The 16,446-nt window shown below is 40.7% G+C and overlaps 1 protein-coding gene across 2 annotated transcripts in view; it reads right to left on the reverse strand.

Moving 5' to 3' along the window:
- Positions 1-473: 473 nt before the first annotated feature.
- The window catches only part of cnot4b (CCR4-NOT transcription complex, subunit 4b), a 50,752-nt gene continuing 34,779 nt past the window's right edge, over positions 474-16,446 (reverse strand). For both annotated transcript variants that reach the window (XM_078165087.1, XM_033614931.2), the window contains exons 11-13: positions 15,512-16,078; positions 6,465-6,704; positions 474-870 (exon numbers count right to left, since the gene is read on the reverse strand). In XM_078165087.1, the coding sequence (XP_078021213.1) occupies positions 584-870; positions 6,465-6,704; positions 15,512-16,078 (1,094 nt within the window). In that variant the 3' untranslated portion in view covers positions 474-583. The remainder of the gene's footprint in view (positions 871-6,464; positions 6,705-15,511; positions 16,079-16,446) is intronic.

Here is a 16,446-nt window from a genome sequence, read left to right on the forward strand (position 1 = left end):
GTTTTTTGCACTCAAAACTTTTGGCATCAATATACCTCCATAGATGTGCAGTTTAAACCCTATCCTAGCTGGGCCATACTACACCCTGTTTCTTGATCAAAGGATCTGATTCTTAGATGCAGTTTGCTGTCTCTAAATGACTTCCCTCATGGGTTATCAGTAGACATGTTCAATGTTTTTTTTTTTTGTTTTTTTTTTTCTTTATGAATTATCACAGATGTCAGCAGATTTTATTTCAGAGCATCTCTCTAACACACTTTCTCATGACTGTGGCTGATCACATGTAATTACAAATACTTTACAAGATTCAGTAAAATCTTCTGATTCTTGTTCTCACATAATACGCTTCTGTCTAATCAGTACTGTGTGATCATGACGCATTCAGTGTTGTGAAGTGTGGCTGGGGTAGCTTGCCTCGACCAACTACAACAACCAATCAGAAACCAAGAAAGACACAAGCTCAGAAGATCTGCTGGAGAAAGAAATTAAAATAATATATTATTTTATTAGTTGTTAATAGTTTTGTACTCTGTATCTGCTGATTCTGTGTGGTTCCAGGTGGTGATATTTGTGTTGACAGTTCCTAGTGGCGGTCGATACCGGCGCTCTGTAGCAGATCTGTCTGGGTCTGTGTTGGGGGTCTGAAGGCTGTCTGGAAGCCTGGTGGTGGGGAGTGGAACCGGCTGGTTGGGGCCGGGTAGTGTGCCCAGGCGGCTCTGTGGGGGGGTGGCTGGCTCCCGAAAGAGCCATTTTGTGTGGCGGAGCTGGGCGGGGCGTCCATTTCTGTGAGCGTCTGCAAGGACTTGAGCCAGTGTGGGGGATTGTCGTCTTGAATAGAGTCCACACCGTTGCCACTGGAGGTTGGGATCCCTACAGAAGAAAAGGCAACAGTACACTCATTGGAAGTGAAATCATTTTTAAACATGAACAAATGTTCTAACACCTTAATGCTCTAATGCTATCTACCAGCTTCAAATCTTTGGGATTTACTATTCTTAAATTCTAACAAACAAAATGAAAACAAGCCAGTAACGTAGTATAACTACATCTACAAAGGATATGTGAGTAATGAGTATTTCACTGATTGCATTCCAATAACACTGTCAGACTCATGATGGACATTTAAAGAAAAGGACCAAAATTGAGGCAACAGAACCAGAAATACGGTCCTTTTAATTCCACACGTACTTTTGCCTTATCCAAACCTGGTGCCTACATTACCCAATTTTCTTAAATTGCATCATGTAGTTTGAAATATATCCATTATATGTGCATGTCTGTTTACTTTCTCCCAACTCTAAAGTAATGTAACATTTGCCTCCGACCTTTGTGATAACAGAGCTTTTTTAGCCTGAAATATTTGTTGTTTGTTTTGGTTTTGTGTTTTTGATCATTTTAACAGCAAGGTTAGGCAGTCAGCTAGCCTGGCTGGCTACTAAAATAAAGAAAAGCACCATCAAGTTTATGAAGGCAGTCACCACTTTGCTGCTTGTTTGCATGAGACAGTGTACAGTGGCATGCAAAAGTTTGGGCACCCTGGCCAAAATCCACTGTGGTCTTCTACTGTGAATAGTTAGGTGAGTAGAAGATGAACTGATCTCTGAAAGGCAAGAAGTTAAAGATGAAACATGCTTTTCAACATTTCAAACAAGATTAGAACATTACTTTTGTTTTGTACACTTGTGAAAAAAACAGAAAGGAGCAAAATGCAAAAGTTTGGGCACCAAAGACATTTGAGCTCTCACACTGCTTTTACCAGGGTCTCTGACAATAATTAGCTTGTTAGGGTGATGGCTTGTTCATAATCATTGTTAGGAAAGGCCAGGTGATGCAAATTTCAAAACTTTATAAAACACTCCGCCTCCTGAAACCTTGTCCCAACAATCAGCAGCCATGGGTTCCTTTAAACAGCTGCCTAGCACTCTGAAAACTAAAATAACTGATGAGCACAAAGCAGCGAAGTTTGACAGCAAAAGACCTGCAGAAAGATTTAGCAGACTCTGGAATGGTGGTGCGCTCTTCTACTGTGCAGCAACACCTACAAATATACAATATAACACCTACAAATATGACCTTCATAGAAGGGTCATCAGAAGAAAACCTTTCCTGTGTCCTCACCACAAAATTAAGCAAAGGAACATCTAAACAAGCCCTCACAGTCCCCTGACCTAAACATCATTATAAATCTGTGGATACAGCTCAAAAGACCTGTGCATGCAAGATGGCCCAGGAGTATCACAGAACTAGAAGCCTTTTGCAGGAAGAATGGATGAAAATCCTCCAAACAAGAAGTGAAAGACTCTTAGTTGGCTATAAAAAGTGTTTGCCAAAGGGGCGCTACTAAGAACTGACCATGCAGGGTGCCCAAACTTTTGTTTTAGGCCTTTTTCCTTTTTAGTTATTTTGAAACTATAAAAGATTAAAACTAAGAAGTAATCTTGCTTAAAATATTAAAGAAATGTGTGACGTTTAACTTCATGCCTTTTGGAGCTCAGTTCATCTTCTAATTACTCAACTACTCACAGTGAACACAATTTTGACCAAGGGTGCACAAACTTTTGCATGCCACTGTACATCAAGCATTTCTGTTTTTGGCAGCTCCTTCAAGCACTGTATATAAAACAGAGCCATAGCAACCAAATGTTAGCTAAGCTCTGAAAACCAGCGTTTGTTTCTACATTGAGTTATTAGCAGATGTCTTTAATGGTTATCTAGGACATAATTAAAATTGATTATTAATGATCACTAAAACTAAAACATATATAAACATATCAGAAAACTAACAGTAAATAATATTAACAATATCTACAAAGCCAACTGTGAAAAGGAAAGTAACTAACTTGAGCATGAAAAAGTTCTGTTATCACTAAGGTTGGAGGCAAAGGTCTCGTTACAGTAACAGACAACAATTCTTTTACAGTTAGCACTGTACATACCGTTAAGAGTATTTACCGTTCATTTCTGTATATATAGCAGTTAGTGTTTTTGATGTTCAGAGCTTAGCTAACATTAGGTCGCTATGTTTTCTTGTTTTTTAATTGCTGCTTGGAAGAGCTGCCAAAAATGAAAGTGATGTACACTGTCTCGTAAAAGCGATGAAGAGAGCTGACCTCTCTCCTCATAAACTCTTTGCCAAGTTGGTGATAACTCTCAGTGGGATTTTCACTGCAAGTGACCTCCTTCACATTACACATTATTTGATTCATTGTTAATAAAAAACTGGAATTAAAGCCTCTCTATTGTATGCCTTCGCAAACCAGTCAAGTTGCAGTTACAGTTTACATCCATGTCTGCCCTAGACTCATATGAATCCATGACAGTAGACAATGCTTCAGCAGCGGATGTTGCTGCAAAGAAGCTGCATATTCTAAAACATGGACGCTTTACAGACATCTTCAACTACAATCAGCTCAGTTTCAATTTGGACAGTACACCCCAGATAAGTGTCACCAATTCAGCATCTGACCAAATGTCCCCCCTGCTGTTCCTAACTTATGGTGTTGAATTAAGTCTTTTGCAAAATGTTTTGATGTCAAAGTGAAGTTGACCATTTGGACATAAAATGTCATCACTTTATCATTATATCCCATTAGACATTTGTGTGAAATGTATGAAATTTCATCAAAATTAGTGTATGAATTCTTGAGTTACGGTCAAAAACATGATTTGTGATGTCACAGTGACCTTTGACTACCACAATCTAATGGACATTTGTGCTAAACTTGATGAAAATCCCTCAACACCTTCTTGAGACATCATGTTTGCCCAAGTGGACATTTGTGCCAAATCTGAAGAAATTCCTTGAAGGTGTTCTCTAGATATCGCATTAACGAGAATCAGATTGACCAGGTCACAGTGACTTTAATCTTTGACCACGATAATCTAGTCAGTTAATCCTTGAGTCCACGTGGGTTTTTTACGCAAAATTTGAAAAAAATCCCACAAGGCATTCTTGATATATCATGTTCATGAGAAGGGGACGTACTACTACGGATGGACTACCAGAAAACATAATGCTTCCAGCTATCAGCATCTTGGAGGCATAATAATAATAATATGTATAATTAGTGGACTTTTAATTAGTTAACTGACAAATATTTCATTAAAAATGAGGTATCCTGTGCTTCTCAAATCTACAAAGACAGTTGTAGTGCTCAGTTTTGAACATGATTATCATACAAAATTGAAGAGTTTTTAAAACTGGGTTACAAAATCATCACAGATAGAACAGGATTTAGAGTTTAAACACATAAACTACAGAGTGGGACGAGCCTGATTGGCCTGAAGGTGTTAAGGGCATCATGTCTTTGCATTGGGAGGTGCTATCCCACAGGCCAGCGAGGGAGGGAACAACATGGGTTGGGATTGGTGGGAATGGAGGAGTGTGCTACAGGACACCATAATAGAGGGGTGTAAGTATCACTATAGTTGATTAATGGAAAAGCAAATATACTGCACAACCAAAGCAAATTGTGCCACCTCTAGCTACAAACAGAGCATCTCCATCCCAAAAAACAATGATCTCAAACACAAGTAGAATTAAGGGATTATCCTCACTTACACATAGAAATAAGGTCACAACCTACAGGCAGTAAAGAATTTATGACAGTGCTAAAAAACAACCTTTGTTTCCCTGGGAGTAGACTAAAAGCAGGGTGAGCTCATCCACAAGACCTCAGCAGTTGGGAACACGGAGCTGGGTGGAGATATGAGAGCTGACACACCAGGTGACGTGAGGATAGTAGGTCCAAAAGGTAGTATTTATTTCTGCTCAAAGTTTCATGAAGACTAAGTAAGGTGAACTTTATTTCAGCACTCAGTCCCCATGTGGCGCTGGAGACAGATAGTTGAGGTCACAGGATAAATTTGTCACAGATCTGCCTGGAAAAATATGTGACTAAAAATATTTACTTGCTGGTTTTGGGTCAGTTGTTCTTCACGTGTGCCTGTTGTAATTTTAGATACTAATGACTGGTGCCTCAGAGCAGCAAAGCTGTAGCAACCCCATGTTTGCTGTCCCTGCAGATCTGCATGTGGCACAGAGTTAAAGGGACAGTCCACCAAAAAATACATGTTTTTCCATGTACCTGTGGTGCTACTTTATCAGTGTAGACAGTTTTGGTGTGAGTTGCTGAGTGTTGAAAATATCAGCTGTACAGATGTCTGCCTTCTCTCTATAGCCCCTTTCCCACTGGCTTTTTAATATAAGAAAGGTTACAATTGGCATTCACACCTAGGTCAAATGACTCAGCAGTAGTTATGGATATTTATCACCTACAGTTCTGATCGGCATTGATGTAACCACAACACCAGGCTGAACACACTAATTTTAGCCCATTAACATGTTAGATGCAATGACATGCCACCACAAAATACCGTCTGTCTCCACCCAAGCAGTGCTCAAACATCAATCCTAATGAGTCTGCACTGAGTTTGAAAGAGCCACTGAATAAGTAAGTAGCATAAAAAAAGTAACCACCTTAACATTTTCCACTGGCCTCCATGCTGCTTTCTACTGTTTACTATCCTATTTTCTAGCCTTCTGTGACATCGAATGTGACATCAGTAAAAAAAAGACACAAACAAACAGAAAGTCATGTAGACAGCTCTATTCTACTGGCAATGGGAAAGGAGTCTGTGACCTATTTTTAGCGGGTTTACCTGTGTTTAAAAAAAAAAACAACCTGTACACGTGCTAATTTTGGTGGAAAAGGGGTATAATATAATGCAGTGTCTCTTTTTCAAATGTATTTTTTTGGCACTTTGAGCACCACAAGCTGAGTGCCATCTAGTTCCATTATACTGGAGAGAAGGCAGACATCAACACAGCCAAAATCTCCAACACTTAGTAATGCACACCAAAACTATCTAGATTGATAAACAGCACTACAGGTAAGAGGAAAAATATATATTTGTCATTCTGTCCCCTTATGCCTGTTATCTGGATAATGACATCTGATCACAAGCCTCTGCATTTACGTGCTATTCATAAGTGTGCCTGGTATCTTGATTTAGCCTGCATTCCCTCTGCTGTAATTGATTTCTCCTTTATTAATGGACAGTCACTATGAGTTTAGAGGGAAACCCTATTTGGTCTTATTTTTTCTGTTCTTTTAGACGTTGGCAGCTATTTATTTATGTATGTATGTATTGACTGGTGTGGGTGTTTGGCTCTGGTTTTGTGGAGCGTTGGTGGTGTTTGTGGTTTGATGGATAATCCTGCTGACAGACGGCTGCTTCATTCCAAGTCCATCAGCACTGCAAATTTTCAACTTACAAAGAGTTGTGTAAACTTGGACCTTCAGTATTACGAGCTTTATTTTAATCTGTTGGCAAGGTGTTTTGAGTACCTTACTACATCCATCTTCATTGAAATACTCTCTGGAATCAGCCAGTGGCTTTTTAAAAGCTCATTATCGTATTTTTAGAGCAGGCTAGTGCCCCAAGCGTGATCTGGCTCCTACCTGTAATGATGGCTGGGTCCATCCACCTAGCTGCGCTGTCCCAGCAGAGGCTGTGAGAAATGCTCCCAGAGAGCCCCGGTGCTCCTGTGTGGTTGACGCTGGATGAAGAAGAAGAAGATGATGATGAGGAAGACGAGGGGTTGGGTAGTCCTCCAAAGTTGATGTTGATGTTGGGTAACAGCGCTCTCAAGCCGTCCTGCCACTCTTTGACATTTATACTCTCTCCACAGCTGCTGTTTTCTGCATGGAAACAGGGAAAGAGGAAGCTCTTAGAAAAAAAACATAGCGATATCGCTACATGGCATTAGCCTTAAAAAAAAAAAAAAAATTTCTGCCAGGCTTCATTGTACATACTGTCTTAAATGTTCTTTTTAACCTAGTCACTGCCTGGTCACCAAAGACCAAGGCTAAGTGCTCAACTATTGTCATTTAATATCTACAACAAGATCATTAATGATTTATGTCCCAGCAACAAACATTACTGAGATTTTGGCACTTGGTTATTGTTCCTCAGTGTTCGAGGATATTAAACAAAAATTTATTACAATAAAACAATTTGTGAAACAAAATCGGACTTAAGCAAAGTGAATATTACTGATCATCTTGTTACTGTGCAATGTTCTGCTGGGTAGCCTTTGGTCCTGGCATTCATGTGGATGCCACCTGACATGCTCCACCCACGCAAACACTGTTGCAGACCAAGTACCCCACCCTCCCCCAAGGGAACACACTCCCTGATGGCAGTGCCCCCCCTTCAGCAGGACAATGCACCATGCCACACCACATAAAGTGCTCAGGAATGGTCAGAGGAATGTGGAAAAGAAAAGCTCAAGATGTCCACCTGGGCTTTAAATTCCCCAAATCCTAAACCGATCGGGCATGTGTGGGTAGCGCCAGTACCCCACCTCTAAACCAATAAAATTCGAAGGAACGCTGCCCCCAGAGATCCTGTGCCCATGCCTCATCAGGTCAGAGGCACCATGAGGCTGCCATGAGGAGGGGTACTTGGTCTGCAACAGCATTTGGGTGGTTGTTGCATGTTAAGTGGCCACATGAGTCCCAGGAGGTTTCCCATCATCACACTCCATTGTAACTGCATGATCAATGAAAGTGACTTCATCTGTCAGTGGTTTTACTGTTGTGGCTGATCGGTGTATAGTATGTGTACTATTTTTCTAATTCTACACTACCTCCACTAGGGGGAACAACATAATTTATATTGAATAATGGATAGCTGAATGGATTCAAAGTCCAGGTCTTCCTTTTTCCTTTAACTGAGATGGAGCACTTCAGGATGTGGTTCTCCTTTTAAGGGGCAGAGTGACATTTTGCGCTAATGGTCTTCATACAGTCTGAAGAAGAAGGTAAATGTTCCTCCTGTGGTGGGCATGCAGAGCATAGTAACCCACCCCCTGCTCCTGTGCTTGGTCTGATTGACAGCTTTCAAATCTGCAAAAAAATGGGCAAAAGCACATTTTGAAAAACCAAACAGGCAGTGGGGGTGCTTCTTACAGGTGAAATAGGCAGCCCCTCTGGATGGAGTGAGGAAAAAAATGAAAAGGCAAAAGCAATCCAGTAGAAAAAAAGAAGAAGACAAAGGTTGCAAATTTGCATACATTCTATTATTGTTATTTATTACTACTGTTTGCACATTTGGAGGGGGGCACCAAATGTGCAAAGTCTGGCACTACAAACAGGTTGGTTGTTATAGCAGGCTTCAATACAAATCCAAAACTAAATACAATGTGGACTCTATTTTAGCACTAGGAGACAATACTGGAGTTGGTGGTGAAAGTAAATAATGGGCTACTGGTGGCTGGCAAAGTGATAGACTAACATGTGGGCCTGTGAGACAACGGCAAAATATTCCAGCTTTAGGGCCAGTAGAGATGGGTATTGTTTGAAAGTTTCAATAGTACTAGAGTTTCAGTACTAATTCCAAAACCCTCATTTTTTCAGTATAATATCTGTTTTTGATTTAACAAAAGAAATGATCAAAGAAACAAGTGAACAAGATGATGAATATAACCGAATAGCAGATTTTGATACCTAACAATTTTTGACACTCTGCTATGGATAAATAAGTTGGCACTAAAATAGTACTGAGGTTTGACAAATAACCCTCAAATTTAACTATTGCTATCCCCCAAAAATAGTAAACAAAGTGTCACCACAGCTGCTTTCTCTTCAGTTTGGGAAAGAGTGAAAAATGGCCTATTGACATTCAGAGTTAGCTGCTTACCATATGTTACATCACCTATCACCTACCTTTTACATCAGTAAACAATAATTCAAAATCATAAAATGTGTTAAGACAATCATATCAAGTTTTCTGCACTTATTTTCTCTGCCTGTGGTCCAAAGTGTAAGTCCTGAGTCCGGAGAGACTGCAGCACTGGGCTAATTATTCAGATGCCATGTTTTCTCCTGCAGCCCAAAAGCAGCATGGAGGTGCGGTCGTTGGGTGCTGGAATCATTTAGAGCTCTGTCTAATGAGACATTGCAGACAGCTGGCCTTACAAGAAAGACAGCCTTTCCAGTTACCATGGCTCTATGAATTTTGAATAATAAATACTAATTGAGAAATGACTGTTAGTCAACTTATTCATTAACCCCCGCAGCTAGCTTCCCATGAGATGGCTAAGGAATAGAAACAACTATGGAAAGGCTATCAAGTCTTATTTATTACATGTCATGAGATGCTGTTACCATAGCCATTACTTCGAGCATTAAGTCTTCGGAAGATTCCATTAGTTATATTAAGCTATGGAATTAAATACTGTCAAGCACTAAACCCCCAAAACACAAGTGATTAAGAAGAAACAATCCTCCCTCCGTATTCCCTTTTTTCTATTAATCAGGCTGTCAGGCAGGGAAGCATGGCTGGCATTAACATCATCACCTATGCTGCCATTTGCATCCCCACGTAAACAAGTGCCGTCATGTTTAATTCATGAGACTGAGAGCTGCCTTTAAAATCAATTCTAACCAAGTTATCAAATACCATTCCTTTACAGGGAGGGATTCTTTCCCACTGAATTAGCTGATGTCTTTTATGACTGCTATCAGAAGAGGACTGTCTGCTAATGCAGCCTCATCTTCTTCAACGAGTGTCATTTAACAACCATTATCTTATGTTTAGACATTGCTTACTAACTGACAGATTGTTAATGAGAACATTGCAGCTTAGAAATGAGAGACAATTCCAAGCCAGGAGAGAAGAAGCCATTTGGTTTATATTGCAAGGTAGTGTACAGATACACAATATGGTCAAAGGCACACAGAGACCCATCCACGTACTTTCAGTCGAGGGCTGTTTTTTTGGGTAGCACCTTTTCTAAATGGCTTTCTACCTAAAGTAGCAACCAATATTGCTTTCAAGGCAAAGGAGCATTTCATTACCTACTTACGATATTTTGTGAGGTTTTGTTCAGGACTAGCACATCACATCCAAAGTGTCATATTAAGTGTATAAGTGTGTGTGTGTGTGTGTGCGTGTGTGTGTGTGTGTGCTGGTAGGCTACTGAATGCTACTATGGCCACATCCACAACGTTTTCAGTTGAGACAGCATTTTAAAATGAAAACAATCTCCATACCATGACAATTTTAGAAGAATTTCAAAAATAATCTCTGTCCATACTAATATGTCTGAAAAACATATCACATGATCTTTCACTTAAAAAGGGGCATGTGTGTGCCGATGCAGACAGCCCAGCTGGCACCATACGTCAAGGTGACTTCAGAAAGACGTTGGACTCTTACGTAAATGGACTGCACTTTGAGCCTTTCTAGTCTTCCAACCACTCAAAGAGCTTTTTACACTACGAGTCACATTCACCCATTCACACACACATTCATACACTGATGGCTGAGGCTACCATACAGGGTGCTACTCAGTTTTTAATACACTCACACACCAATGGAACAGCCATCGGGAGCAGTATCTTGCTGAACTCCTCCAGCAAGTGCCAGGGACCGAACCACTGATCTTTTGATTAGTGAATGATGTGTTCTACCTCCTCTAGACTAAAATGTAACCCCTGAGTTTACAAACTAAAATGGGGTCAGTAGCGTTTTTAAATGTTTCTGTTTAAGGGGTTCCAAAGGGCCCTAAAAGTTTGGACGCTAGGCATAAATGTGGCAATCGTTATGTATTTTAAAACAAGAATATATTTGTGTGGATGTAGCCTATGTCAGAGCTGTTAGCGGTCCTTTAATCCTGCTCTTACTGGATTTAGAAATGTTTACAATGCAGCAACGAGATCTTATCTTCAGCATTGCAGATATAACATTACATTATCCAAACTCACTGGTTAGTCCCAATGTTCAAGTGAACCAACAACTTTACTCACATACTTGAGCCCTGTAGAGTATCTAACTTTTTCCAACTTCATCAAAAAATACACAGAGCAAAGCCAATCAGGCCCTGCTTGGTCATTATGTTAATCTAAAAAAATCCATCCTTTTTTCATCATTTATCTGTATCCATATCTGTGGCAGGACATGGCCGCCTGTCTGGTCTTCTCCTGATGATAAGCTAAAGGTCGATAGGGATGGTGGTGAATAAAGATGGAGGGACTGCTGGACCGTGTTAAATTAAATTAGCATTTGGCTCTGCTGAGGCAGACAGGAAAGTACAAGAACCGGTATTCCAAGCACATCTTGTTGGTGTTAATAACTGCCCTACGAATACACTAGTTTGAACTCACATCCTTGGCAAGAAAATCAATTGGCAAGTTGAACTCAGAGGTCCAAATTGCAAAAACTGGAAACATGGTGAGCTTAATTTGCTATTGGCACCACAGCTCTGCTGCTGATATCACCAGCTCAGCCAGGTTTCAGGAGATTGCACCAGTGACACTGGTCAAAGACCTGCATGGGCGACATCATACCATCTTCTGGTTGATATGAAGGGGATACTTGGACTTGGACTATAGGCATTTGGACTACATCCTTGGCTTGATGTGGATTTGATTGTACTTGACAGTACTTAACTTGTGACTGATGATGTTTCACAAGTCCATGAGAACACAACAGTCAGGAGTGCAGATTGAGAAAAACTTCAGATCTACAACAGGGAGGGAGGAATGTTCTGTTGGGGTTGTGTCTCACAGGGAGGAGTATGGGTATAATACCAGAGAGCATACATTACAATGACTACAGAACATTTTATTGTGATGATTCTGACCACAAATGCTTGCTTTTGTGGTGAATTTTGTCAGTAAGCTGCAGAGCAGTGATTTGTTTTCACAGCAAAACTAAAATGGAACTCAAGTGGCACTAAAGGAGATGATATTTTGTTACAAACTACCTACTACCACAGAAACAGGCATACCCACTTGACATGGAAACAAGCAGACTTTCTATCACAGACACTATTGAAAGTACCTGATTAAAGCTGGGGCAGGCAGAAATCTCGATCCTACATGGTGAACATTGAGCATACATGTTTAAAACAACCGGCATGAGACTCACTTTGGCATTTTGGTTCTCTCACTCTCTACCTCTCACAGACAAACACAGACACACATGCACATGCACTAGCATTAGCACGCACACACACACACACACACACAAAAGACTCACAAACATGATAAGTAACACACTCTGGATCACTCGTTCTTGGGCGACAGTGTAAGCAGGTGAGACGTGTTTTGGTATCTGCAGGGCTCCAGAAAACTATTACTTGGATTTTGCAACTATGGAGCACCAGTGTGACTTGCAATTGTTATTAGGATATGGACTCTTAGTTTATTTACAGCTCACAGTGAAAAAATCCTCACATTTAGCCACAGTAACAGTTCAACTTTTAGCAAGTTCAACACTAGTGTGAGCAGTCAAGGCGTGTTTGTGTATCTGCAGGGCTCCAGACTGCGACTATTTGGTCACATTTGCAACCATGAAGCACCACACATGACTTGCAAAATATTGTTAAGACAGGAACTGGTGAGCATGACCTGTGATTAGCAAAAGTCTCCTATCATGGACTAGATTTTCTAAAGCCCGAGAGGAGGTGCAGAAGCCTAGTTTTCTCTCAGTTCACTTAAATTACACAAAGATTACCATGGAATTTTGGCCCATTGACACCAAAATAAAACCGCCTACCCCAGGTTAATCTTCCTTTTTCATTTTTCAGCTAAAACAGGTGAGCACTAAAAATTGCAAAGGAGAACTCTGTGCTTGAATTCAAGTCATTATAAATAGATGTAAGGTATATTCTCTTACTCGTCATCTTTTCCACCAAGACAAACTTCAGATTTGCCAGCCACATTCAAAATTTTGTCAAGCAAGTCAAAGGTCTGATATTGATCTCATGAATGCATCTCACAGTTTTCAGTGGCTGATGGAGATTGTTGATGTGTTATCGTTATGTTTTAAGGTATAATTCTGTCATTGCTGTGTGTTTGCTCAAAATACTTTGTTTGCTCTTGTTGACAAAATCATCAGATTGGGAGCTAAATACCATCGTGCCAGAAACAGACGTGATTCTGAGACGCACTTTCAACCAAAACACCAGCGGCTCTCTTTATGCTGCCTCAATTCAATGAACCTCCCGCCTGTTTGTGCCTTACCTCCCAACTGTGTACCATGCGGTCTGTGCTGGACACCAAAATACCACAGACCATTTCAAGGGCAGGGAAATATCAAATTGTGCTGGTCATTGTGCCACAGTGAAAACAGGGCCCTATGACTAAAACTAAACCAAAAATTAGGTGCCAAGATAAAAACTGATTAAAAGGGAGAAGATGCTTTTACCCACTATCATAAAAGGTTTATGTGAAGTCCATGAATGTAAGAAAATACCACTTTTTTGAGATATAATGGTCAAAGATAAATATAATCAAACCAACAATAAACTGCAGTCATAGATAAGGCATTATATCTTTATCCATGCCTTTAATGTTGCGTCATTGTTTGGTCAAACAGCATTTGACATTTCCTTTTAAGTCCAGAGAGGTCTCAGTGCAGAATCCGATGTGCCTGGACTGCGATGAGGGATGATTTATGGGTATCTCTCTCTAAAGGAGTGCAGCTTACAAATGGATTGTGGGTCAGTCTCCTCCCTGTAGCTGCTGCTGCTGCTCCTCCATCCCTTCAAGACTTTTCCATCTCCTTTCTCATCACAAACACTTCCACACTTGTAAACATGTGCCTGAAGCAAAATCATTACTTGTGATGCCATTTACAGCCAGATTACTTCAGTACTTGAAGTGCTCTTAGGAGGGTGATTTGCTCCTGGAGCAGGTGTTGAGTGAAGGTTAAACATAAACCAGTGGAGATGACACTGGGCCTGTGTTTCATGATGTAAAGATGCTCGGACACTAAACTGAAATAACAGCGACGGTGGTTATCAGGCTGTTGTCTCCATATGTACATGTGCAAAGCCTGTCTGTTGTGTTACAATAATGCTACAGCAAATGATATGCTGCCACCAAGTGGTCAATAAATTAGCATAAGTTTACCCACAATGCAGTGCACTAAAATGACGTCATGTACTAGCTGTTTCTTGAAGCTCCCAGTGATTTACTTGTTTTGCAGAGACTGAATAAAAAGCCCTGCATTCTGTGCTCCTGACTCTAATTATATGCACTGTCCACACTCGTTTCAAAACCAAAACCAATTTCAAAAGTTCATTTGTCCATCTGTTTTCACCCTTAAAATTTCAACCTCGACTTCTGTTTATGTCAGCTTTCAATGATTGCTCACATATAACTACTATTATACTATACTATACTATACTATACTATACTACTATGATTAGAAATAAATAAATGACACTAAACCACAGCCATCATTAACACAGATGTGGAATCAGGTCATTGTTTCCCAAGTCACAAGTAAATCTCATGTATTTGCGTTCAAGTCCTAAGTCAAGTCCCAAGTCAAGACTGACAAGTGTCAAGTCAAGTCCCAAGTCCTAAACTCCGAATTTCAAATGCTGAACAGGTGTACCTTTAAAAGTATTGGCTTTTTCCTGGCGAAGGTTTTATTACCCTTACACTAACAAACATAGTCAACTCAAGTAATCTTAACTTTACTGTCCCAGGCGCAGCCTCTCTGCTATTCACTCCATGTTTGTGTGTCTGTGTTAATGTGGAGAATCAGCTCTGATGCAGAAACATCAGGAGGAGAGGCTGCAGCAGCATGATGATAAATTACACCAAAACCTTAAAAACAGTTACAGATAACAGAACCAGTAACGTCGGAGCTTGTCAGTATTACTACTGAAAAACCAAATCATTCAAATGTTGATCCATTTAAAATCGGATGAACAGATCATTTTAACCCAGCCCTACAGCAAATGTTTTGTTTTTTTTCCTTAAACAATTACTTAATTGTCAAAATAGTTGCCAATTCATTTTTTTGTCAATCAACATATAAATTAATCGACTAATCATTGCAGTTCTATTGACGACAGAATATTGACGTGTTAAATTTACAAAAACCATGAATGCTTTTTAAATTTTGTTTTTATTTGTTAAAACAAGTTTTCTGACATTGCTGCATCTCTGTCTGTCATTTTTGACTCGCACATTTTGCATACTGAGATCAGTTTCAGTACGCTGACGAAACCATCTTTAAAATAATTCTTTCCAACTGGTGCTCAGTAATGTAACATTAGTTCTTCATGGTTCTCTCCTGCAAGTTGACTGGATGCTGTCGCTTTGGTCCAAACACAGTGGAACTGGGGACTTTAGTGTCAACATGCTGGGAATGAATAGTGTTAATGCTAAATGATCCAGGAAATGGAGGAAAGAAATTGATTTGTGGCAATCTTTTCTCAATAACATACTTTTTAATCTTTCGGTTAGCTCTTAATTCAAAAGGCTCATGTCCAAGTGTGGTCACGAGTCACTGATGTAAAAGTCCAAGTCAAGTTGAAAGTCGTGTTTGATATTGTCAAGTGCAAGGTCATCAAATTTGTGGCTGAGTCTGACTCCAGTCCAAGTCATGTGACTTGAGTCCACACCCGTCAGTAATCCACATGAAGTTAGACATCTTTATATACGTACAGGTCAGATCTCTGACCTTGATCCAGTCTTACCTGTGATGGGGATTCCTCCCAGCCCAGTACTGTGATGTCCTGGCAGCACTGTCAAGTCCAAGAAGCCGCTGTGTGACTTGGAGGCTGTCAGACTGACCGTGTGGTTCAAATGCACAAAGTTACTGCGTGAGGAGGTGGAACCCATCCAGGACCCACAAGATGCTGAGGAAGAGGAGGAGGACGAGGAGGAAGAGGAGCAGGAGGATGAAGATGATGATGATGATGAAGGGTGAGGGGGGAAGCTGAAGGAGCTGAAGTCTCCCCTGTGAGGGTGCTGATGCTGGGAGAAATGGTGAGAGGGTGAGAGGTGGTTGGGGAGTGGGAGCCCTCCTGGGGGCCCGAGGCCTTTGTTTAGCAGGGGTCCGTGGGTTCTGTGGGAGAATGAGCCAGGTGATCGGGAGGAGCCGCGGCTGTCTTCAACAGAGAGCTCCTTCTCTATGAGGTCAGCCAGAGCCCTGCGAGTGATGTCAAAAGGGTCGAAGCCCAAATCGTCCTCCTGCTGCTGTTTGGACGAGCCGAAGCCGAACGCCGCCTGCCAGTCTGTGGACGACGACACCGGCATGGTATCTGCACACACACAGGAGATGAACTGTGAGCAGGCTTCACACAGAACAAGTCAAGCTTTCAACAGGTGACTGCTGAACGATTCAGCATTTATACACTGAACGCCTTCATTTAGAAGGCTCCTCCTACACTGGCTGCTGGACAAATGGCCAGCTACAGACAGAAGTCACACTTGGAGGAGGAGGAGGTTGGTCCATCAGACCAACACTATATTATAATAGACATATATACATTAAAACATTGTATATTTTGTTCTAATCTATTTTCATAGTATTTCACTTAGATTAGATGACCAAAACTAATTCCAGTTAATTTACAGATTTGATTCTACTGCTAACCTTAGTCCTTATTTCTACATAAATACCCAGAAG

The sequence above is a fragment of the Epinephelus lanceolatus genome, chromosome 23 (genome assembly GCF_041903045.1).
Source record: "Epinephelus lanceolatus isolate andai-2023 chromosome 23, ASM4190304v1, whole genome shotgun sequence".
Taxonomy (NCBI): domain Eukaryota; kingdom Metazoa; phylum Chordata; class Actinopteri; order Perciformes; family Serranidae; genus Epinephelus; species Epinephelus lanceolatus.